Source organism: Leptonychotes weddellii, chromosome 3 (assembly GCF_054177405.1).
Source record: "Leptonychotes weddellii isolate Sample4059 chromosome 3, ASM5417740v2, whole genome shotgun sequence".
NCBI lineage: Eukaryota > Metazoa > Chordata > Mammalia > Carnivora > Phocidae > Leptonychotes > Leptonychotes weddellii.
Window position 1 is genome coordinate 123,712 of NC_138371.1, and position 25,483 is coordinate 149,194.

General features: G+C 57.9%; 2 protein-coding genes across 3 annotated transcripts in view; one reads left to right on the forward strand and one right to left on the reverse strand.

The window, feature by feature from the left end:
- Window positions 1-6: 6 nt before the first annotated feature.
- On the reverse strand, window positions 7-24,808 carry ATG4B (autophagy related 4B cysteine peptidase). 2 transcript variants are annotated; one of them, XM_081813218.1, is made up of 13 exons: window positions 24,265-24,808; window positions 16,070-16,171; window positions 15,850-15,921; window positions 13,857-13,955; window positions 13,373-13,474; window positions 12,689-12,761; window positions 9,445-9,524; window positions 5,594-5,787; window positions 5,202-5,280; window positions 4,764-4,909; window positions 3,409-3,465; window positions 2,887-2,980; window positions 7-1,448 (listed from the first exon to the last, which is right to left on the reverse strand). In XM_081813218.1, exons 1-13 carry the CDS (start codon window positions 24,791-24,793, stop codon window positions 1,375-1,377), a joined length of 1,701 nt encoding a protein of 566 aa, XP_081669344.1. In that variant the 5' UTR covers window positions 24,794-24,808; the 3' UTR covers window positions 7-1,374. The 2 variants fall into 2 exon arrangements, with proteins under 2 accessions (XP_081669344.1, XP_081669346.1); XM_081813220.1 differs by lacking the exon at window positions 24,265-24,808 and adding an exon at window positions 23,709-23,938.
- Window positions 24,794-25,483, forward strand: part of THAP4 (THAP domain containing 4) — a 43,162-nt gene continuing 42,472 nt past the window's right edge. Inside the window, exon 1 of the mRNA XM_081813216.1 lies at window positions 24,794-25,012. Coding sequence (XP_081669342.1) covers window positions 24,936-25,012 — 77 coding nt within the window. The 5' untranslated portion in view covers window positions 24,794-24,935. The remainder of the gene's footprint in view (window positions 25,013-25,483) is intronic.

The window sequence follows — 25,483 nt, forward strand, 5'->3', positions numbered from 1 at the left end:
CCGCCTCCAGCGCGGCGGCACATTTGTTCGTTCAGAGAAGTGCAGCGCTGGAGGAGTGGACACCAGCCAACCTTCCCTGCTCCCCCAACTCGACCTCACAGACGGGGTGCAGGGAACAGAAGGGAAAAAAGAAAATCGCTTATGTGGGCAACACGTGGGCCGGCAGGACGTGTGCTCCAGCCCCGCCCGCCCAAGCAAGGACTTGGGAGGAGGCTGCGAGTGGAGGCGCTCTGGGAGAGGCCATCGTCTCCACCCAAGCCCCCCAGAGCCCCTTTACGCTTCCGGTGGGACAGAAGCCAGTCTTCCAGGACGGACGGCAAACCCGGGTGGGAGTGGCGCAGTTTGGGCCCCGAGTACATGGGCTAAAGGCCGCAGGTGCTGACGTTAGTGCTGACAAGGGTCTGGAAACGTCTCTGACTGGTACACAGAGGGATGGGGGCGCCAGGCTCACGCGTCAAGCTGTGGGCTTTACCCTCTGGCCCCAAACCATCTAAAGCCTTGGTGACCGGGAGGAAGGCTCTGGATGGCAGCGTGCCGTGCCCCCTCCCCCCAGGCCTGAAGGCCACAGACCCCCGACCCGGGGGAAGCTGGCGAGACAAGAGAGCGGCAGCACATGGGGCCCGCAAAGGAGGCGTGAGAAAGGCGCATCCCACTCGGGCTCTACCCGCGGCTCCGGGAGAGCAGGCACGTCCCTGTCCTAGCGAGTCACACGCACGCTCGGTGACATCTTTGGATTTCCACCATGCCCACCACTTCACTACTTTGCTCCCCTAAGCAAGGACAAACCTTGCCGGAATTCTTTCAGTCTGATCCCCCACTGAGGTAGCCCTTGACAAGCACGCCGGGCGGAGGCCGTGGAGGGCAGGGCCCAGGCCGAGTCCGCAGGCGGCACTCCGCACACGCCTGCCCCGCCCCGCAAGTCTTCGGAGAAGACGGACTCGGGACACGCCCCACAGAAACGCATGTCCTTGTAACTTCGAACAAGGAAACCCAGAACCGAGCGCCCAGGAGGAAGCAGGGCAGAGGCGGGTGCAGGGCTGGCAGTGTTGCAGGGAGAGCTCTGGGAAATGCGGAAGGCTCTGCTCTCAGGAGCTCCTGACGGGCTGCGCGGGGCTTCCCGCAGGCGGCTCCTCCTTTGTGCCCGGGAGCCCGACGAGCCCTCCAGGCCTGCGCAGCCCCGGGGCTCGCAGGAAGGCCTCCGGGACAGGGCAGTCCTCCGTCTGCGGGCGGAGGCGGCACGGGGCACGGGCATTCAGCGGACGGGCAGGCTGGATGGATGAAATGCGGCGGCGCCAAGCGCCCCGAAGCAGGGCCGGGCTCTCGAAGGTGCCCCCAGGGAGGGCCAGTGGATACCGTCCCCCAACTCCAGGATTTTCAGAGAGACAAGATTTCAAAGTCTTCATCTTCTGAATCAAAGAATCTTTCCAGTCGCTCTGCGTCAGAAGAATCTAGAAGAAACAAGACACCACCTCACCAGACGCCCGGTGTGGGGTGTCCGGCTGTGGGGACCGCCCCCCACACCCTGCATCTGGCCCTCGGGACAGCAAGAGGCGGGACACCAGGACCAGCCCGCTGGGGCATCGGCCTCCCGGGCTGTGGGTCTCAGCAGGCCGGGAGCTTCAACTGGCGAGGGGAGGGCGGGGAAGAGAATCCCACAGGCGGGTCTGAATAGAGAACACGCTTCTCGGAGGAGCCCAGAGGGAAGGGGCAGGGGCTGGGAGGGCAGGGCTTCCCGTCCCAAGAGGGGGTGGCACCCCCTGTACCGTCTGGGGACTGAGGGGACGTCTGTCCCGAGTCTCCAATGCGGCACCCTGACTCCCTTCTGGTTTCTGTCAGACAGTGGCTCAGTCACCATCCTCCGTGATCTTCTCGGAGGGACAGGGACACGGGCCTCATCATCGTCCCAGAGACAGAGGGATGCATGAACTGCATGTGCTCACGCCTTCCTGCTGAGTCCCGGTTCTCTGTGTGCCACACGTTGACTCACTTCAGGGAAACTGAGGGCCTGAGTGAAGGAGGAGGCCCTGGGCCTAGAGCCACTGAGCAGCAGGACACGGAGCCCACCTGTGGCCTGCCATCCCAGCGCTGGCTCCCGTGCCGGACCTCGCAGAGACCCTGGGCTGTTGTGGAGAGCCTAGCACGTCCTGGCGGCCACGGGAGGAGCACGCTCGGCTCCGTGCTCGGGGGCCAGGTTATGGCGCACGAGGCGAAGGACAAGGCAGCAGACTGTGGCGCTGCCCACTCGGGGCCCCGCACAGGCTGTCCGGCAGCACCGCGGTCCCACACACACACCACCAAGGGGTCACCGCCTGGGCTCACACAAACCTTTTTTTTTTTTTTAAAGATTTTATTTATTTATTCGACAGAGAGAGACACAGCGAGAGAGGGAACACGAGCAGGGGGAGTGGGAGAGGGAGAAGCAGGGAGCCCGATGCGGGGCTCGATCCCAGGACCCCGGGATCATGACCAGAGCCGAAGGCAGACGCTCAACGACTGAGCCACCCAGGCACCCCCTGCATTCCAGGTTTGAACCTGACTTGAAATGGAAGCATTTTTTTTTTTTTAAAGATTTAGTTGTTTGTTTATTTATTTGACAGACAGAGACAGAGCATGCACAAGCTGGGGGAGCGGGAGAGGGAGAAGCAGGCTTCCCACCGAGCAGGGAGCCCGATGTGGGGCTCGATCCCAGGACCCCGGGACCATGACCTGAGCCGAAGGCAGACGCTCAACGACTGAGCCACCCAGGCGCCCCTGGGCTCATACAAATCTTAAAGGTCGGAAGCAATTGGCACAGGGCCTGAGGGAAGCAGAGAGATAGGACGGAACACGCGGAACAGCCGTGCCCCGACCCGAGACGAGATGAGGCCCTGTGGCCGCCAGACTCACCTAAGGACAGGTTCAGGACATCAGGACAGGCCAGGTGCGAAGGTTGTTGCTCCACCAGCTCAAACATGGGCAGGGCGCCCCCGAGCAGCGACACCTGTCGGCCGACGCAGCCGTGAGACACAGCCTAGCGCCCCCGCCCAGAGATCAGCACTGCCCGCGGGGGGAACCGCACAGGAGGAAGGGGAGGCAGCCTCCGAACGATAGGCTCTCGGGCCTCTGCCAGGTCCGCGCGTCGTCAGGCCCCTGCGACTGCTCACCCGGAGAGCGGCAAAGCAGCCGCCCTGTGGGCACCTCCGCGTGCTGCCTCCGCTCAAGGTCATGGCCACGACCCTGACAAACCCAAGCCCCCCAAAGGCTCACGAGCAAGGTCTGCGCCTGTGTTCCCTGCGCATGACGAGGTCAATGCCATAAGCCATGCCACAAGCTGCGCGCAGGGTGCCGAGGGAGGCGGGACCCCAAGCTGGAGACCCCGAGACGGCCCTCCCCCAGCCCCCACCCCACGCGCGGGGACCCACCACCCACCTGCCTGACTTGTCGGCACCAGTCATCAAAGTCGTCCTCGGTCTTACAGAAGAAGCCCTAGAACAGAAGTGACCATGAGCCGCACGCGGCAAGGCGCACAAACAGACCGCGCTCCGGTGCCGCGCCCAGCGCACGGTGGCCTGGAGAGAGGCCAGGGTCTCCGCCTGCCTCCGGGGGCTGGGTTCAAGGCTCGACCCTCCGCCCTCTGCCCTGGCCGACCAGGCCACAGAGGCCACGTGCGGGTTAACGGCCCCCCACCCGGTGGCCCCTAGCCGCAGGGAGCCCTGGGTCCCGTGCAGAGTCGGTGGTGACGGCGCGCTCCCAGACCCACCCCCACGAAGCTCCGACGCCTGGACACGTTACTAGATGCTCCAGGCACCGCCAGGACTACAGGGATGGTCACGGAACGGGCGCCCGCTCTCGCTGCGAAGACCATCCACACTGCCCCGGGCTCTGGCAGGACACGGGCAATGTTCCGCTGGAAGACGGGAAGCTGGCTTCTCCTGAGGAGCCCGTGCACAGCCCCCTTTCTCAGGTGAGGACGGGGTCACACCTCCCCTCCCCGTGTCCGCGGGCCCGCTGCGTACGGCACTGCGGTCCAGGCTGCTCTGTGTCTACACCAGCCCCAGTCCCCTACGGAGACGCGCTTACTGCCACAGCGTGCCTCGCGCTTGCTGGACGGGGGCTCAACCCTCCAACTCTGGCCACGCCCCGCCACCCTCGGGCGGCTTCCCCGGCCACCAACCTCAGGACACAACAAGACCCACAGACTGCGCGTCCAGAGAGGTCTGTTTCAGGACCGGGATCTACCTTGTCGTCTGTGACTCAGTTAATCGCTCCCTGAGGGACACCATTCCTTCCAGATGTTTCTGACCCCCCTGCCCCCATCAAATGCATTTTGAGAATACATAGGTTTACGTAAATCACGGCCCAAAATTCCACCTTGTAATCAGAGCAAGGAAGCTCATTCTTAGCAATCATCTCCCAGATCCCTGAAGTCAAAAAACTGAAAGTCAAACCCCAAACCCCAAAAAGGTGGTGCAGAGCAGGGAGTGGGGCAGACTGCTGCTATGTTCAAGGGGGCCGCTCGCTGTGAGGGCCATGAGGGCCACACGGGCTGAGGGCCCCTGGGGGGCGTAAGGAGCTAACAGACATTGCTAACCCTTTTGTGCTCTGTGCACTCGAAACCACGTGAATGTGAGACCTACTCCAAAACACTGAAAAAAAAAATCCTAAAACTCGGAGACCCTTCCCTTCCATTCCAGAACAGCAGGACTGAGCACAGACGGACTCAGAACACCTGCCCACTAGCTCACGTGGTCAGAGGAGGAGGCAGGACGCAGTGGGGGACGCACCACGGCAATGGACGGGTCGAGCTCCCCGATGCTCATCCTGCTCGGCGGGTGCTGGCAGTGGAAGCTCTCGTCTGGGATGAAGCAGCTGTCGGTGAACTCCACCGCTGGCTGTGTCGTGTGAGGGTCCAGGTATATGAGCTCTTCACCTGGGTAAGACGACAGGGAGCAGACTGGGGTCCCACTCAGACGTGCCACACAGAAATCCACTTAGCCGGACACGCCAGGTTGGGGTGGGAACCCGACTGCTGAGGAGAAGAGGGTCCACAGGAGGCCGGCACCAGCCAGGTGGGGACACTGACCCCTCACGGGAGCATGCTCCTTTTTAACTGGACACCCTGGGTCAAGCCAACACCCTACGGATGTTTAGGCTGCTATGCAGAGGACTCCCTCTCCCTCAGCTTCCGGCTGACCTCACATGCCTGCAGAACCACCACTCACCAACATAGCCGATGAAGTAGTGGGCACTGTTGGGCTTCCCTCCGATCACTCCCAGGGACTGGGGCATCATGAAGCAGCGCTGCAGGACAGAGGGGAAGGCGGGGCGGCTGAGCAGGCCACCCGACCATGAGTCTGTGTGCTGCGGGAAGCCGACCCCAGGGCCCGACAGGGTGACGGGAAGGAGAGCGGGAAGACATGGTCCCCAAGAGCTTAGTCAGGAAGAGCAGAGACTGCAGGGTGAGCGCAGAGGCCCACAGGAGAGGCGGTCAGGACTGCCCGGATGCGGGCAGGTAGGGGCCAGGAGTCCACAGGGGCCAGAGGGCAGAAGGGGCCGACATGGCGACAACAAGCAGCAGCATCTCTCCCCGCTGCTGGTCGGCGAGAAGACCCACCTTCAGGGTCTCCACGTAGGCCTCGTTGATGTCCGTGAGCCCCAGGCGCAGGGGGATGAGAAGCACCAGGGGTCTCCACGGTGCCGGCCTATTGGTGAGCTCAGCTCCCGCAGGGAAGCCGTTACAATGCCGGCTGGAGTCCGCGGGGAGCGCGGCGGCCCCCGCACACGGAAGGCTGCCCCTGCACAACCTTCCTGAAAAACAGAGACGTGCTTTCAAAGGCTGAACAGCAGCAGACAGAAGTTTACCCCAAAGGAACAAGTACATAATTAGTCATAGGAAACGAGTATAAAAAAGTCAAGTGCTTAACACAATCTGAACCTGGAAAATAAGTCCTGCCGCCCACAGAGAAAAAAAAGAATCATTTTCTACGCATGTCCAATTTAAAACTGTTGCCGTGAAATGAAGTCTCAAGTGAAACAAAGCGAACAGCGCCGTGCGTCCCGGGCAGCCGCCACGCTGGTGGGCACGCTTGGTGGGCACGCGCACTGGCCCCACGCCAAGGACATCATCGGGCAACAGCCTTGCTCCTCCCTCAACGTGGAGACAGCTTGTTTCTTCTAAGCGCACTGCTAATCCTCCGTCGGTGTGCTACCGAGGAGGCTGGTGGTGGGGACAGGGACGCTCCAGGGGCCCCAGCCCAGCAGGCGCCCAGACCGTGGTTTCTGAACACCTTTCCCTGCTAAACGTTTGGAACCAGGGCTCCTCGGAGAAACCGCTGATCCCTGGCCAGGGTCAGAGAAAGGACAAGGTGGGCCAGCCACCTTGCCAGCCGGTAAACCCAAAGGGAAGGATGGTTACAGAAGCCACCATTCCAGGCAAAAATCCTCGACACGCATTCGGTATCACCCCCGGATCCCCATTAATCACAGGGAAGCAGGGACATGGCCCGAGCAGGTGACCCGAGGGGAAGTGTTACTGACGGGCCTCCGGCTGTGGGGCTGAGGACACAGCCACCAGGTACTGCCAAGAGGTTTCCCCTGATCTAATCCTGACGACGCACATACGTTGAGTGGGGGGCACTGCACCAAACTGGCCTGGGTTCTTCAAAACGTGCCATGATAAAGCAGGAAGATAAACCAAGGAGAACTTTCCAGATCAGAGGAGACTGCACAGGCGTGGCAACCACATACAACCCCGGCCCCTCGACCACAGGCCGGAGCGGGCCAGGGAGGGCCAGGGCGGCCGGGCAGCAGGAAAGCAGGTGAGCTGACGGCCGACAACTGGGGATGCAGGAGGGAGGAGGACGGCTGCATGAACACGGGACTGGAATTTCTCAAAATGCATAGTTGGAAAATGAAGAATGGGGGTGGGGGGACTACTTGCTGACTGCATCTTTCTCACCAGCACAGACCCTCACATGGATCGGCTCAAGAAATGACAGAAGCAGGGCCTGTCACGCGGCACTGTGGGGACTCACAAGGCTGCATGTGGCCTGTGACATGGCAAGCGTCCAGGCACCCACGGGTCCCTTGCTCATGCTCCCTTCACATCCCCACCATGCGTGAGCTCTCTCCGAGCCCATCCGTGACAAGAGCCCCACACGGCCTGCCACCTCCTCAGCACGCTGCCCCGGCCCCACCAGCACCTGCTGCGGCAGGAAGACCAGACAGCCGGGCCAGCGGACCGCCTCTCTTCAACAGCAGCTTCTCACCACCACCACCTTCCTCCGGACGCTTCCAAGGGTCCGTCTCTGCAGTTTGGAAGTGTCACTAGGAACACGCGTATTTGAAGAACCCCTGGTTAAAAAACTGGGAGGTGCTCAGCTGTGAAAACGCCAGCTCGGGCACAGGGAGGCTGGCTGCCCGTTCCTTCGTGGTCACCCCATCCTCGCCTCCTGGAAGTTCCAACCACAGGCACCTCTGCTTTATTTCTGCCACCAGGGTCTTTCTGTGGCGTGCCTTTGTGGGCACTGTCTCGCTGTCTTCTTCGACCTGTGAGTCCTCCCCAGATTCAGTGCCTTCCCAGTGTCTCACAAAGCTCCAAATTCATCCAGGGCAAGCCATGGCGGAGGCTGCTCTGGGGTCCCGGCTGGTGCCCCAAGGAGGGCGGCACATCTCCGCCAGCAAGGCTCCCCCGCAGAGCACTCTCCCCCGAAATGGACAGGGAAGGCGGAAGGCCGGTGCTTTTGCCAGGGAGCCGCTCGGGAGACCCGGACAGCCCCGGCTTGGCCAGTATGGGTTCTCCATTCGCACTGATGAACTGGAGCTTTCTCTCCCACACCTGCGACCGCGGGCAGCCACGACTACAAAAGTGGCTCTTTGCCTGCCTTGCCTGAGGCCTTGGTGTCCCCTCTAGCCCCCTGGGGCCCCTAAAGCCAAAAACAGCACAGCCATTCAGACTCCCCACCATCTACCACTCACCTCACTAAACTGTGCACAGGACCCCAGGCACTATTTTTGGTCCCAGCGTCCTTGCTCGTGGTGTATTGATGCTATTCTTCCTAAGCTGTCCCCATGAAGAGCATGCATCACTTCTGACTCAGGAGGGGAGAACCCCAGGGCCCTGACCATGGCTGGGCGGCCACACACACCCCACCTGGGAGCCTGTTAAATCCGGCACACGGCCGAGTCTCCTCCAGGCCCCAACCAGCACCTCCCCCCCGCCCCCACCCTCCCCAGGAATGCAGGCTCTGGAAAGCAGCCTGTCCCTCACTCCCTCCTGGCACCACACCGGTGAACCAGCCTCGGAGGGCAGGCTGGGCGGGTGACTGGGTCGACCCTGAGGGAGGTGGTTTCCCCAGCACTGGGGGAAAAGGGAAACGGACATGTACTGGGAAATGAACAGCCAGACAGCAGGAAGGCTGCTACATCCCCGACAGAAGACGTGCTCTGGCAACGTGCACGGGCTGCTCAGAACGACAAACACTGGGGGGAGCGGCATCTCCACGTCAGTAGGAACGGTTTCCAAGTGGTTTTCTCCCCCATTCTCTGTATGTTTCCAGTTTCCCATGCTTCGCAAAAATCTCAAGAAATAAAACGTGAGAAGGCAGAAGGGAAAAACACCCGTCCTTGCGTGCAAGTCCCTAGTTTGTCAGCTCTTAGGGGCAAAGGGTCAGGGGACAGGGTCAGCGGGCAGGGAGGGCTGGCTGGCTCCCCCAACTCTGCGAGGTCACAGTCCCCAGGCTGAAGACGCAAAGGGCCGGGCAGCAGCGAGGAGCAACACCGCCGTGGTGTCCGTGCCTGCAGTCATGACACGAGGCCCACCTCTGACCGTCCAGCAAACCCCAGATGAGCACGCTCAAAGGGCTTGCTCTTAGGTAAAATTCAAAGCAAGGCAGCAGCAAATATGTGGAACTTCAATAAAACTGGAGTGGAGGGAGCTCTGGCAAATTCTTTGGGGAAAAGGTGTTCCTAAGCAAAAACCTAAGACATTAAATAGAGTTTTGTCAGCTTGGTTGTATAACGGGATGTAAACTCCAAATTCAAAACTCACTCACTAGAGGCCATTTGCCAAACCCAGCCATCATTTTCCTCCTGGACTAAAACATCAGCATGCCTGGACTCCTTCAGGTTTCCAGTGGATCCTTCCAGAAAGAGGAACAGAGCTGTGCTCCCCCTTCCTGTTACACCTTGGCGAGAAAGCTGTTCTTGCCTGTCCTCGAAGACCACGATGCCCAAGAAGGGCTGACCCAGTACACCTGAGCAAGTTCTTGCAACGAGGACACAGAGCAAGTCGGGGTACGATGTAGCCCAGCTCTGCGGAGAGTCCGGGCCCTTCCCCTTAGCCTGTTGTATACTGGACGCGGACGAGGGATCCCCAACCTGCATGCCAGTCGAGGCCTGCCCGTGGGCCAGGGAGCCGCTCCCTGAGTCCCACCAGCTACAACCCCTGCACTCTCGTTCACTTACTGATGTCCTCCATCACCACCGTGTTGTCCATTGCTATGTGGACTGCCAAGGCGCTCCAGGTGTCGAAGACAGCCAGTTTCCTAACAGAAAGGGGGAGGACACACCAGTAAGTCTTCACAATTCAAAGACATTTCACTTCCGCGGGGCAAGCAAAGGAAAGAGCAACGAATGCTCCAGCAGTTTTTACAGATGAGAAAAATCACAGCTGAGACATTCAGGGCCCCAGACAGGAATAAAGCTGAGGCTGCGGCCTGCTTCTTCCCACCTGGGCCCACTGCTCCTTCCATTACCCCCAGCTGCCACGTGTGGACAGGGTGCCTGCACAGAAGCCCTGCCCGTGGGGCGTTCTGTCCTGGGAAAGGGAGCACAGACCCTGTCTCAGATACACTACAGGTTCTCCCAACTCAGGAAGGCCCAGCACCCCCACTCCCCATGGTACCTTCACACTCTGCTCCACCTCACCCCAAAAGTGATGCACTGACAAGCAGTTTGAGTCCCCAGAGAGAATCTGTGGCTTAACAACCACAAGAACCCTGGTCAAAGCCCTGAGCCTCTGAAAGATAAGCAAACTACAACCAAAGGTCTAGTGGGAGAACCTGGTCCGTCTGGGGACACACGTGGAGGGTGCGGGGCATCAGGGCAACCACACAAAGCCCCTCCCCACGGGAAGGCCAAAGTGGCGGCCGGAGGAACACGAGCAACACTCCACTGGCTGCCTCTCTCTCACCTGCAGAGGGCCAGGTATGGGGCTGAAACCCACTGACACACGAGACAAAGCAGCCCCCCCCAAGACGCGGACATTCCAGACACGAGGCAGGCAAAAAAGAAGTAACTGTGGGTAGTGAGCACGATGGAGAACAACAGAGCAGTAACTGCGGGCACGACCAGTGCAGGTGCAGGAGGCCTTGATGCTGGGGGAAGGCTGGTGCAGGCGCAGAGGCCCCGGGGTGGGTGTGTGCGAGGGGCACGAGGCGCAGCGTGCTGAGAGTGGGCGCGGGGCACACAGTGGAGACGGGCCCGGGAAGGTAGGCAGAGCCGTGCCCACACCTGCAGCTTTCCCTGGAGTCGGCTGGGACCCCCAGGACGGTTCCAGTAGAGAAGGGGCAGACGGCCGACACGTATTTTACGAAGATGACACCTATTGCTATTTTATTTTTACTTATTTATTTTTTTAAGATTTACTGATTTAGGGGCACCTGGGTGGCTCAGTCAGTTAAGTGCCTGGCTTTGGCTCAGGTCATGATCTCAGGTTCCTGGAACTAAGCCCCACGTTGCGCTCCGCACTCAGTGGGAAGCCTGCTTCTCTCACTTCCTCTGCACACTGCCCCCCCACCCCCCCGCCTGTACACACTCTCTCTCTCAAATAATCTTTAAAAAAACTCACTGATGTACTTTAGAGAGTGTGTGCACAAGTGCGGCAGTGGTGAAAGAATCTCCAGCAGACTCCCCACTGAGCACGGAGCCCGATGCTGGTGGGGGGGTTCGACCCCACGACCCTGAGATCATGACCTGAGCCAAAATCAAGAGCCGGATGCTTAACTGATGGAGCCACCCAGGTGCCCCAATGCCTATCCGTATTTTAAAAGAGCCTTGAGGGGGGGCACCTGGGTGGCTCAGATGGTTAAGCGTCTGCCTTCGGCTCAGGTCATGATCCCAGGGTCCTGGGATCGAGCCCCACCTCAGGCTCCCTGCTCAGTGGGGAGCCTGCTTCTCCCTCTGCCCCTCCCCCTGCTCATGCTCTCTCTCTGTCTCTCAAATGAACAACAAAAAAAAAAGAGCCTTGAGGATGTCAAAAAAAGGGAAGACCAACGAGGAGGCAGAAGATGGGGCTTGGACCAGGGTTAGGACAGGGAGGCAACGAGCAAAGGTTAGTCTGGACGCGCCTGGAAGGGGTGTGTAGAGAAGAGGCATCTAGCACGACCCCAGTTTCTGGCCTGAGTTCCTGGAAGGACAGCATTCCCTGTAGAAGGAACAGGCCGAGGATGGGGAGAAGGGTCAGCTTTGGGTTTTGGCTGTTAGGCTGACATGCCCCTCAGACATCTAAGGGGTGCTGCTGAGGAAGTATCTGGACCTGAGTCTGGGGTCTGGGCACAAATCAGCACTGGGGGTGTGACGCTGGGAGCTGTGCCATGCAGACCCAGTTCACACTGGTGCTGGCAGAAAAGAGAAGCCGCCAAAGGCCAAGCCAGCCCCGCAGTGCTCACTGAGGGGGGAGGGAGCCCCACAATGGAGCCATAGACCATCAACAGGGACCAGAGGGCATGACTGTGGCCCAGGGTTTCCAAGAGAGAACACCTGCATCAAGAGCCACCTGCTGGACAACTGAGTAAACAGAAGACCGAAACCGGGCACTGGGATGGGACTAGATGGACAGCAACCTCGAAGGAGCTGCTTCAGAGCAGAAGTGGGGACAGTGAGAACCCGCACGCAGACCACGCCGGCAGACCCCACACGCAGGCACGCAAACAGACCATACACACAGGCCACGCGGACGACTCACGCAGGCCGCACACGGACTGACCACACACTGACCACGCAGGGAGATGGACCATGCAGAAAGCATGCTTTCAATGCGTGCGGGGCTAGACCCAGGGTTCTAAGGGGCATGTGGTAGGGGCTCGGTAGAGTAAATGGGGGGGCTGGGTGAGAGGACAGAGAGACAGTGGGCAGGCTTGGGGATCAGCCAGAAGGTGGGTGGAGGATCCCAAAGAACCTGCCAAGAGCAGCCAGATGGAGAGGGCAGCCCTTCACTGCAACAAGGAGAAGCGGGCTGGGGGACGAGGCGGGGAGAAAGGCGGGTACAGACACCCCAAGCAAGGAGCCTGGGCGACAGGGAGCAGGCAACAGATGCACGAATCTGGATGTGGGGGGCAAGGGTCCCAGGCAGGGAGCAGCGGGGTCAGCGCAGAGGCAGAGGCCCATGGCACTCACACTGCTGTCACTCCACAGCAGTTTCCACCTCCCAGACCACCAGAAAAGCACCCTGGTGGACGGGTCCACGTGACAGACACACAGGGGCCCCACCCAGTGGGCGCCATCTGAAGACACTCATCCATCAGGAAACATAAGTTCCACACAGGAGCGCACTGGGTGTGGCCGCCTCTGAGGACTCTCAGGAGGGCCGTGAGGGGAAGAGTAAAAGGTCCCTCATCTCCTTCCGCAACCAAGACTCAGGAGAGTTTGAACCCACAGGTCATGCTCACGCTACCCCGAGGAAATGGGAGGCATGGGGCTTGGCACATACTTGAGCACCTGGGCAACGGTGTTGGGCCCGTACCACTGGCCGATGGACTTGCCCTCGCCAACTCCCATTTGTGCTGCAGGAAACAGATAGGATTAGTGATGTGAGCCCCCCTCCCGCCCCGCCCGTCCCCCAGAAGAGGCCCGTCCTGACAGCAGCACGTGGTAGTGGGAACACTCCACAGGAAGCCTGGACAGGCACACCCACCCCTGCCTCCAGCAGGAGCTCCTGACAGACTAAGAGGGAGAGAGGCTGCCTCAAGGTTTGTCCCTCACTACGAGTCAGGGCCCTAGCCCTTCAAGAAGGAGCAGGATGGAGGAAATCAAAGGACTCAAAGCTATACCTTTACTTCCTTCTGTAGGTGAGAATGAGACGCTCAAAACAAAGGGGCATTTAGACTTAGTGATGGGCGCAGAGAAGGATGACCCCTGGAGATGGCATCCCACCGGAAAACAGCCGCTGCGACGAGCAGCCCGCACACCACTGTGGCCACACGGCCCCCCGTGCCACAGCAAGGCCCCGGGTCCAAGCTGCCCTGGCCCACGACAGCAGCCCCGGGCGGCCCCGGGCCAGAGGGACCTACAGCCTCACGCCTCACACACCCGATACCAGAGAAGCGCTCAGGGGGAACCCAACGACTCGGCCTGCTCTAAGCCGCGGGGACTGGCTCACTCGGCAATCTCCCACCTATCTGGTGAATGGAGTAGTAACTGTCCTTTCTGTCGATGAACGCGTTGAGGACATTGAAGTAGCTATCCGGCTGCCTCTTCCGCTGTGTCCACCTCCAATCTATTGGAGAGATGCACAAGATCAGTTTTACCAAAAGAGGAGAAAGAAGCCTTTACGTTTATGAAACACTCAAGCCAAGGTGATACCCTTTCTTGAACCTTTCCGAAGTTAAAAGCCAAATTCTCCAGGATTCCAAATGCACATATGCTAACCCACCAAAACAAATCCATAAAGAACAGAAAACGGTTTCAGTGACGTAAAGATAATTTCTAAAAGACAAACATTCATCAATATTCTTTAAAGTCACTTTTTCAAATCAACAAATACCAGTGGGTCACCACTCAAGAAAACCCTGAATCCCAGCCTGTGTGCTTTGGGTAACCTAACCCCACAGTCCTGTTTGCTTCCTAAAAACGCTGTCGTCCCCGGTGCCGTGACTTACCTCGGCCTAAATGGCGGCACACCAGGGCCTGGGCAAAGATCATCTGTCCGCACCGCAGCATGCAGCCCCAGCCCGTGTCCGAGGTGGGGCCAGTGCCCCCTGTCATGGCGGACAAAGAGAGAGGGCTCGCCGTCAGATGGCCCAGCAGATCAGGAGTCCACTGGCAGGAGGCCTTGGCCCTAGCACACTTGGGGCAGCCCTACACCGCGTCAGCTCCATCTCAGGTGACAGGCCATTTAGAACCTGGTCATGCCAAGGGCACATTTACTGGGCAATGATACGTCCTGCGAACCCCTCGAAACGGGCAAAATATGTGAACAAGTCAGTCACAGAGAATTAAGAATGTCTGGAAAACATATGAAAAGACACTAAGTCTCATGAGTAATGAGGAAACTCCAAGTCAAATAAGGAGGACCTCTCTCCAAGCACCGGAAGGGCAAAGATACAGTTGCCGGGAGAGTGGGTCGTGCATGCGGGAGGGCAGGAACATAACCCAGGGGCGGTCAGCAACCACCCTCAGCACTTAAAGCACACTTGCCCCAGGGCCCCTCCACGTCACGCCCACTGCCAGGGCACAAAAGGATGCCGACCCTGGGCACCACAGCTCTGCATGCACTCCGAGACAGGCCCCAGCATGACAGGAGAAGCCCCGGCCATCCTAAGTACCGGCAAGGCGAGAGGCATGAAGCGGCGGCGGAGCCGAGACGCCAGGGCCAGCCCAGCGAGCCGCAGCCCCGGCTGGCTCCACCGTTTCCCCGCAGCATCACCTCGGAGCCTGGGGCAGCCCCTCCCACAAACGTGGGTGGACAAAGCCTCGAGGGGCACAGTGGGGTCGGGGGGGGGGGGCGGGGGCGGGTAGACAAAGCGCAGTGCTCGGGATGCGCGGCAACAACTCCCGTACAAACTAGTCATCTCTCCGTGGCTAGGGAAGGAAAGACCATGCTGGCCCTTAGTGGCAGGCACCGTCCTCCTCAGCGACTTGACCAAACAGTACAAGGCTCCTCTCAGCCTGTCCCTGCTCTGTGAGTCCAGACAGAGACCTGCAGGAGAGTGGTAGTCCCCCAGCACTGCCCGGCACACCCCCACTGCCCAGGCCTGCCCCGTCCTCAGGGCTGAGCAGAGCACGGCTGGCATAAACGACATCCCGGGGCATAGCGGACAAATCCCATCATTAGGTGGCCTGTGGTGGCGCTGGCCTCGTCTCCCCACCCCGCGGCGCTCCTGAATGTCAAGCCCTGTGGCTGTACCGCATCCAGCTCACTTCCAGAGAACACAGGCGACTGCATCTTGGTGAGGGGCCTGACAGAGACCTGCCACCCGGGAGCCGTAGCCTCCTGTTGCCGACCCTCTGGTCTCAGGTTCTCCAACCAGCAAAGGCAAGGCCAAGAGCTGGGGCCCCTCCATGCCCACCTCCAGGGTCACGACGACGAAGAGCCACTCTGAATGGGGCGTACATTAGTGCTATGCGAAGACATGGCCCATCCACCTTGCCTTTCAGCTCTCCCCACAACTAAGTGCGGGACACGAGAGAAAAGGTGATGGACACAGGGCAACGGCCTCCAAACATCCTGGGCCCACAGTCCGAAGCACACTGTGACAACCGTGACCCAGGACACCCTTCTGATGTACAAACTGGAGCCTCCTGAAGCCATACGCTGCCTCACTGTGGAAACACACGACTTCACACTCCATTCTGCTCTATACTTTTAAATGCTGCTTATAACTCATTATCCTGATTTTAGATCCCAGTAAGAAACCAGGACCAGCAGTTGGAAAATCCCTGCCCTCGGGAGAGTCAGGAGTCCCGAGTTTGGACCCTAACTTCACCACGCTAGGCGTGAGACCTCAGCCGGCTTACGTCACTAGGGTTGCTGTGAGGTCTGAGATGCAGTGACAAGTACCCAGCACACCGACGTCAACACTCTACACCCAAGTTGCCCTCCTTACAAAGCCTGTATCTACCACCACGTGTAGTAACCGACGGCGTACTTACCAATGGCTGGGAAGTTTTTCCTGTATGTAAACCAAAGTCTGGACGCCACATCGGACAAGATCTCATCCTTTTCTAGGGATTGTTTAAAAGAAGAAAACACACACAGCCTTAACTTCGTAGATCATATGTTACAGAAAATTAGCAAATAACTATTATCACCACAACGTGCTTTTCACAGCCTGAGCCCTGAGAGCACAGCAGGCTCTGAGGCGGCGAATACCTGTGAAGATGCTGTATTTTCTACCCAGTATCCACACAGGCTCTGAGGTCTCCGGGAAATCTTCAAACTCAGCAAATCGAAGAGTGTCGTAGGTCAGAGTAGCTATTGAAACCAAACACACATTGATCCCATTTTTATAATTTCATAAAACAATGTGAAAGATGATTTCTAGCGTTTCCGGGTAAAGAGCTCTGTGTGATCCTGTGTCTCATCAGGGCTGTGACAACCACCACAGACAAAGCAACCGCAAGCAACAGGGCAGCAGCTCCTGAGCCTCGCCTTCCGGCAGACACGAGGGTGAGGCCGACAGCACCAGGCCCGGGGCAAGGAAGTACCTGACCTCAGTACTGGTTTTAGCCTTAAACCGACAGGACAAAAGTAACCCTTGCATCTCAGTATGTAAGCGAGGCCACACACCGAGTAGACGGTAGAGCCAGTGTCCCCCAGGAGCAGGTGTCTAGAGGCCGAGGAGAAGGCAGGTACTTCACGGGCAAGAAACACAAGCTCGGGGATGATGACGACCAGCCGTGGAAGGGCAGGTACTATTCCTGGGTGGGACACAAATCCCCAGAAACAGACAGACCCTTCTGCAAAACTCCCTGAGGCTCTTGCAGCTGTTTTCACTTCAAGATGCTCCCAGAAGAGCGCGGCCACCAGCCCCCACCTCCTAAGAAGATCGCTGTGTATGCAGCTAACAAGACCTGAGCGCCATTTTATTCTGTGTTGCTTCGGTTAAGAAACTAGAGAGGCCCAGTGTCCCTCTCTGTCCTCGGAAGCCAGCTGAGGAAACCCTCTATACACAGTTCCCAGATTCAGCAGAGCACAGACCGACACCCGCGAGGCAAAGGGCAGTGTATCCCGGGTCCCCCGACTCTTCAGCTGCTCCTCACAGAACCCAAAACACACAGTTCTCATCTGCTGCCTCGCAAGCCTCAATGGTACCTAGTCACTCGTACTCTTCACCTGCAATTGCCCAGATAACTTTGGAAAATCTATTATAATCGTTTCTCCCACATCTGAATTTACTTTTTGACAATAGTCCCACCTTTTGGTAACAATGACGTATTAATTTTTAAAAACCCAAAGACTACAAAAATATTATTAAAAAAATCTTCTGCAGCTTCACACCCAGCAAGGAATCTCCTTCCAGAAGTCTCTGCGTAGATCCGTAAAGGAAAGCGTACCACACCTGTGATTTCCTCGTCTCTAGTCTCTCAACGGTGATAGTCCACACAGACACAGAGCTCTAGCAAGTGTGTGACAGTCTCACAGCACCCTGCCCAGGCCACCGGTAACTCCCGCACCCTGTCGAGATGCTCCTAACATACCCTGCGGAGCATCCCTGTGTGTCCCTCTGTGCTGTGCACAATCCCTTGGGGATGTTGGGGGTCCAGTGCTGGCTCTGGTGCCTGGCAGTGGAGGTTCAAACCCTAGCTCAAGCACTCCCAGGTTGTAGGTTCTTTGGGCCCCTTGATCCCTCGGTGTAAAAATTTCCTTACTCATAAAATGGGGGAAAATAATAGGATGCCCTCACAGCGCAGCTTCAAAGTGTCCGTGAACCCCTTCCCATGAGGTGCGCACACACAAGCTGGCAGACAGAAGGGCGCCAAGGTCAGCCAGTGTCATTAATACTGAGGACGCAGAACTGCAGGCTCAAGGGCACATGATTTTACTACACCCAAAAGGCTAAACTGGATGTGCAGCTAATTCCCAGGCCCAGGGTTGGGAAAACAATGCTCCGTGAACAGAGAAATCCACAGCACCCGAAGACCCTGCGTTCGCTACTTCAAGAATTCTCAGGCTGTCAGGAACCCAGACCCAGCTCCGCCTTTTTTTCTTTCCGCCGGAAACCTGACAGCGTCAGGGCAGTCCCAGTGCTTCCAGAACAAGCTGTGCTTCCCGGAGCGCCTGAGCACGATGGCGGGCACAGGGGCCCTCACCCACGGGGCTTCATGCAGGGGCTCTGCTCAATGTGTCCGACTTGCCGGTGCTTCCACAACGCCAACCAAGCTGCTCTACGCTTACACAGTCCAGGTTGACCTCCCCCTCTTTTCTGCAGGTGATTATCAAAGCTACGCTGGAGTGAGTTCAAGTTCCACCTTCTCGAGGAGCTGCACATGGTGTTTGTTACTTCTCTATCGTTAGGAACCCCGGGCTTCAACTGATATGTAGATTCAAACCCAAACATTGACTCTCAAGGAGAAAGGATGCAAACCACTCGACTGCACTGCAGGACGTTAACTGCCCTCCTGCCCTACTGATGCCCAGGACCCTCTGAAGACCACAGCCATGAACCAACGATGCAGAGATGGCTGACAATCCTGGAGGGCTACGAGTGCCGTGGGCGAGCATCTCGTGTGCGCTTGTCGCCAGAGGGGCGCGGCACCCGTCAAAGGACCACAGCCCCGTATCAAAGCTGCGGCACCTTTGAAGTAGAGAGGTTTTCATCACTGAGGTGGCAAAATGCGAAACAGGCGTACTTCTTAGGTTTACTAGCAAACTTTATAGGCAGCCAAGCCAACTTCAGAGGGAAAGAAGTAAGAGATGTTCTATTAACTTAACACTTTATCACCCAATTTCCTAAGATAGCTAACCAAATTATGGGTTGTGTGGCCTCAGATTCTTTTCTGCTTCAGCCAAAACCAAGCAAGGAGACAGACACACCCGAGGGGAATGAACTACCAGAACGTGACCCCAGCTCTTGCCAGATGAGCAGGAGCCTCGAAGTGAGGGTGCAAATTTATCATCTGCAGGCTCCCTAAGGAGTGCTCCACGCCCCTGTGTCCCCCATGCCCCTCACGTCACTGCTCCTCCTGCCTCTGCCCCTCCAGTTGACTGTGCGTGCGAGCCGCTCCCCCCGAATCCTGCTCCTGTTGGATGCAGGTCACATGAGCCTCTGGAACTGGCTGCAGACACAGCTCCCCCGTGGCATGGCAGCTTCCTCAGACAGGGACCGTGTTCCTGTCGGTCCTGGGGGACACTGCACATGCAGCATGTGTCCACCATGCCTGCTGAACACAGTCCCCGCTGTGGGCAGCCCGAAGTCTGACCCTCACATGGTGGTGACCTTACTGTGCCTCAGTTTTCTCACTGGTAAGATGGGAACAGCTGTGTTTCCCTCAGGGACCATGTGAGGAAACGTGGAAAGCTTTGCCCCATGCTGGGCAACAGGAAGCACGTTTTGGGGCGGGTCCCCTGGGAGTCACTGGGACGGGTAAGTTGGTGATGCCACAGTGTGCAATGAAGGCCAGTCTCCACGTGCTGTAACAGGTGTGGCACTCAGTGCAACACACACAGGAGACTCACCCAAATACGTGATCTACCTCACTAAAGCGGAATGTAAGCAACAAGCTTTCCTCACAAGACTGGGGTTTAGGGAGTAGAAGCCAGCCATCCGAGACACTTCACAGGCTAGTTCAACATCCTGAGGCTTCCGCCCTGGAAAATGAGCACAGAGTCCCACGGACCCTCAGCACTTCCAACCAGGAAAGCAAGCGAAGGGCTTCTCGTCCCCGTATAGCCAGCAGAGTCTTGACTGACCTTCGGCGGCTCTGCCCCGTCCCGCCTGCAGCAGAGGACACCGACACCTGGAATAAATGTCACAGCCCAGGCGCCCTCACGGCTCCCCCGGACAGAGGCATGCTCACTTAGCGCAGGCTGCCTCCACCAGACCACCAAGCTCCCGGACCTTCCAGACCTCACTCTCCGATGGTACTCTCGAAAATACCGTTCATTCCTGACGTTCAACTTTCTCATCTCTACGAAGACTTGTTTTTTGGAGACAGAGAGCCCAACTGCCAGCGGTAGGACGCACGGCCCTGGTCCCTGGGCCACGAGGCGGGACACAGCTGCTGGCTCTGCCCCCTGGGGCAGGAACGCAAGGCCCGGGCCAAGTTCCAGCCGCGTGTGCAGCACCTTCTCTTCCTCCTTTTTATATTATTTCAAGCCTTGTTATCTGTAAGACGAAACTAAATCTCCCTTGCCCCCTACACAACACCACTTTTATCGTTGGTATTAACTTAGTCAAAACACATATTAATACTTCTGTAGAACAAAAAACATCACAGAGCGCCCGTTCAGAAAACAGCTCAGTAGAAAAGCTAGTACTTTTCTATTTTTTTTTTAAAGATTTTTTTATTTATTAGACAGAGAGAGAATGAGAGAGAGCGAGCACATGAGAGGGGGGAGGGGCAGAGGGAGAAGCAGACTCCCCGCCGAGCAGGGAGCCCGATGCGGGACTCGATCCTGGGACTCCGGGATCATGACCTGAGCCGAAGGCAGTCGCCCAACCGACTGAGCCACCCAGGTGCCCCTAGTACTTTTCTATTTTAAAACTTAAGTTCACAATCAGTAACATCGGCACAGATCCGCCAACACAGAGGAGGTGCCGGCTGACCTCCAGCTCTCTGCTCAGACTGACCAGCTTCACAGGGGCTTGATCTGCATCCTTCCCACAGAGGGTCACCCCAAATTAATTAGGCCTCAGAATAATTTCATCATCACCACATGCAACATCATATGTGAAGCAGTTCACATACCTCCTGAGTGAAAAGGGGTCAAATCTCGAAAAGAATGCCAATCTCCAGACTCCAGGAAATGGTTTTAACTTCCACTAAGAGGACACACAGGACAAGCAAGACTGACAGGTGTCACCCAGTTAAGAATGAGGCTCTTTCAGAGGCACTCTCCCTCATTTGGTCACTTGGGTTCCAGACACTTGATTTTCCACATTTTCCTCCGAGATGTCTCTGACCACACCCGGAAGAGGAAGCAGAAAGCCCTTTAATAGTATGGTAATTCCATTAGAAACAAATGTTTTAATATTATTAATCTGGCAGAAAAATAGGGAATTGTGCTCAATGAAGGTAACCAATTTGTCTCCACTTAGTACCAATCACACTATAATTTAACCAGGGAGAACCACAAAAACACGCACCACTACCTTTTTTTTACATAAAGCATCACTTTTCAAAGATATTTCCCCCAAACATCTATAGCTTCTGAAAGATTATGCTTTACAAATAAAATCAAAAGAAGAGTTCTCCCCTTCCTTTAGAAAATGTTTATGTTTAGGGACGCCTGGGTGGCTCAGTCCACGGCTCAGGTCATGATCCCAGCGTCCTGGGATCAAGTCCCACACTGAGCTCCCTGCTCAGCAGGGAGTCTGCTTCTCCCACTCCCTGCCGCTCCCCCTGCTTGTGCACTCGCTCTCTCCGTCAGGTAAATAAATAAAATCTTAAAAAAAAAGGAAAATGTTTATGTTTAGAGTAACAGGTTTGCAAGTAGTTACTTCTTAAAATCCCAAATAGTTTTCATGAAGATGTTGGTAGTTCAGTTTTGAATGAAAAGGAAGGAAAAGCACCCAGAACGTCAGCTACACCAGAGACCTAGAAAATACTGCGCTCGAGAGCACACTGGACAGAACACCACACTGAGCCCCTCTGCCCTGCAAGGGTCAGCAGCCCCTTCTTACCACTGACACCTTACACACTAACAGACTCTCTAAACTGAAGTCCTTATAGTGCAGGAACGTGTAAGTTGCCATTAATTCAAGTTCTGCTTCCTTGATTACCAACCACATGCCAGACACAACTGAAGCCCTGGAGATGCAAGCTCAAGATACGGGCTCTGTCCTCAAGGCACAGACAGCACAGCCATTTAACTGCAGGCACCCACCACTCCTTGAGCCCTGAATGTGTTCACACACACACAGTGCTGGGGGCTTGGTGGAGAACACAACCAGCCTGTAGTCCGCCTGCCACCTTCTGGACCTCTCCATGCCAGCCAGCAGCCCTGGGTGCCCCTCCCAGGCCCCTTCTCTTTCTTCCTCCTCTCAGACCCTCAGTGACTCATCCAAAGCAGCTTCCCACACACTTCGACCTCGAGTCCAGGCCTACGCCCTGAGCTCCAGGCCTGTGGACCCAGAGCCTCCCTGGACGTCATAACAAAGATGTCTAACAACAGTCAGCACATACAAAACCAACAGCTCCCCCACCAAGACCCCCAAAGTCTTCCCCACAAGACATTCTCAGTTCAGGCCATAAACCTCAGCACCATCTTCAAGTTCTCCCTCTCCATGCCTCCCACCACCCCCATCACTTCCAGTCTGTACACAGTCCTGATGTCTCAACCCTCAAATACATCCAGAAGTCAACCTCCTCTCTCCACCCTGAGCCAAGCTTCCACGGCCTTTCATTGGCTTAGCAACAGCCTCCTAACTGGTCTCCTTGTTTCTGCCCTTGCCCCTCTGCAGGACATGCTGTATATCCTGGACAGAGCAGCCAGAACCAGTCCGGTAAACATCCGCCCAGTCATATTATTTCTCTACTCAAAACCTTCCAAAGACTCACCAACTCATTTAGAATAAACGCCCCAGTCCTCACTATGACCCAACCAGGCCCCGTGACTGGGCCAAATTTGTCTCTCTGCCTTCAGCTTCTACTTCTCTCACCCCCACCTGCTGCATCCTGGCCACACTGGCCCACTTGCCCTTCCTCCTGCACTGCTTTTGGGTCTTGGTCAAAACTAACCTCTGTCTGCAGTGAGATTTTTTTCCCTGGCCATCCTGGCTATAATTCTAACTCTCTCTTGCTTGGCCCACATCACTCTCCCACATGAGCCACATGGTTTTGTCTATTTTGTTCACTTCTCTAGCCCCAGGGTCTAGAACAATGCCCAAGACAAACCTCTCATTCAATAACAAATGCAGTTTATTGAATGGATCACTATAAAAACAACTAGAAACTGCGTAAGACTTGGTCAAGAAAGGCAGGCTTTGTAAGGAGTCCAGGGATCAGAGGAGGCTGCACCATTAATCACCCCTAAAAAGATGTGCAGCATCGTGTCAGAAAAAAAACTCTCCACCACAGCCTCCAAAGATCATACGTATTTTTATCAGCATCAACAGCAGCCTTCAAATGCAAACACTTTTTTCTACTTTGAAATACCCTTCAACTTTAACATGATGATTTTCATGTTCAAGGTAACATGACCAACACTGAATGTGTTTTTCCACCTTACCCATGTCTCTCCTACAAAGTCTAAAATATCCGAGCAGCGATAACTTCAAAGAAAGTGGATAAACAGTTCTATTCCTTTCTCCACTCCAGTTCCCCAGCAAACAGTAAAACACCCTCTCTGGTTTCTCTTTTTTAAACAAACTTCACAAAAAATAATCTGGTTAACATGCTTCTTTGGGAGTTAGGACTACTGTTTGCTCCAGCCAGATGCCACAAGTCATTGAAATACTGGCCATACACGTCCGCATTCCAGCTTCCAAACTGAGATTTCGGTAAATTTAAGTTGCCCATGCCAAGAGAAGAAAGACAAGGCAAACAAAGCCACCCAGAATGACAGGTGGAATTAAACCAGGTGGCGGTGGGGGAGAGGGGGGTGCTGAAGGCAAATCACTCCCCGCAAGGAATGAAAGGACTACAACTACCCTGGCATGAGAGAGCCCGTGTCAGAACACTTTTAAGCCTACTGAACAAAGACCCAAAATAGTTTGCAAGCAAAAATTAAAGAATTGTCCCCTCTGGAACAGAAGCATGACGAGACAGGCCAGAACGCCACATATGCACATATTCCCACGTGTACACGGACACACATGTACACATACGCCCTCCCACCCGCCACATACTTCGCATCACGACCCCAAGAAGTTAAGATACGACGAGATGAGTTCAGTTTCTCTCTTCAACCACGAAGAGGAAGCTTGCATGATCTACTGGTCACTGAAACGCGTGTGCAGTGAGTGTTGGGAGCATGTTTCTCGCCTCCAGCCTCCCAATGCAACTTCCTAAGAGGTAAAGAGCTTCCACTGCTTAATGCTTGGGGCGTGGGGTGGGGGCAGGCACAGCACTCTCCGGCCCCCGGTTCTGGAGCCAGCTCCGCCCGGCGCCCCTCCCGCCCGTCTCGGACACCACGCTGCCCCTGCTTGTCCGCGCCGGCTTTGGGCCTGTCGCCGGGCGCTGCGGGCGGGGCTGAAAAAGCGCCGAGACACGCAGACAGCCGACTGTCAGACCCGCGCCGGCCTTCCCACAGACGCCGTCCCCGCCCCGCTCGGCGCCAGCGCCGGCTCCGCCCCGCGGCCCCGCGCCCATCCCGCACCCACGCCGCGCTGGGCGAGACCCCGGTGGCCGAAGGGCCAGGAGGGCGTCGCCCACGGGTCGCCCCGCGTCCGCTAAGGCCCTCACCTGCGTCCATCTTCCCTCTCCGGCCGCCGACTGAGAGCGGCGTCGCTCCGACGGTTCCGCAGCGCGACGCGACGGGCCGCTGCCGGGGCCAATCCGGGCCTAGAGGGCGAGGGCGAGGGCGCGGGCGGGGCCGGAAGTGCGGGAGGAAATGCACGTCCGCCATCTTGGCGTACGGTGGGGCCCAACGCCGGGGGCTGGGCCCGCGCTCGGCTCCCTGTCGGCCTGCACCGTGCGCTCCGAGGACCCCGACAGCGACCCGTGGGAGTAGCGGAAGCAGACGCGGAGGAGCGGCGGAGTCCCGGGGAGGGCATGTTAATCCGCCGTTCGGCCGGGCCGCCGGCGCGGCCATCTTGCCGTACGGACGGCCCGGCGCGCCATGCCGCCGTACGGGGCCGCCGGCCCAGAGCGCCCCCGCCCACCCCCGACGCCGCGAGCCGCGGGCTGCGCCCCGCCGGGTATTGGGGAACCCCGGCAAGCCGAAGCCCGGCCGGGCGGCCGGGCGGCGGGGCGGCCGGGCGTGCGCCGCCATCTTGCCGTACGGGAGCCGCGGGGGCCGGCTCCCACGTCCCGCAGCCGTGTCGCCGCGCGCCCTCCCCTCGGGGCGGTCCCGCTCGCGGCGCGGCGAGGCGAGGGCCGGAGCCTGGCGGCGGCGCGGCGGCCTGAGGCCCGAGATGGTGATCTGCTGCGCGGCCGCGAACTGCTCCAACCGGCAGGGCAAGGGGGAGAAGCGCGCCGTCTCCTTCCACAGGTAACCGGGCTCCGCCCGCCGCCGCCCGGCCCGCCGCCCGCGCGGCTCTGCCGGCCACGCCCCCGCCCGGCCCGGCCCGGCCCGGCCCGGCACGGCGGGGAAACTGAGGCCGCGCGGCCCGGCCCGAGGCGCGCCTGGCCTCGGGGCCGGTCCCGCGAGTGAGTCAGCGCCGGGCGCTGTGTGACCTTGGCCCGGGCCGCCGTCTCTGGACCGGGCGTCGCGGGCCACCGCGGCCGGCTGCGCGCCCCCCCCCCCACCGCGGCCCCGCGCCTCTCGTCCTTCCGCCACCCGGCGCCCACCCCACGCCGACTTGGAGGCCACCCGGAGGCCATCCCACGGCCACCACCGCCCTCTCCCCCCCCACCCCACTCCGCGGCCACCCTGGGCTCCATTGATTCGGGCTGGCACCGCCAATTTCCAGACAGTGTGTTCTGGAAACGCTCTTGGGTCAGTTGTCCTCTTGCATTTGCT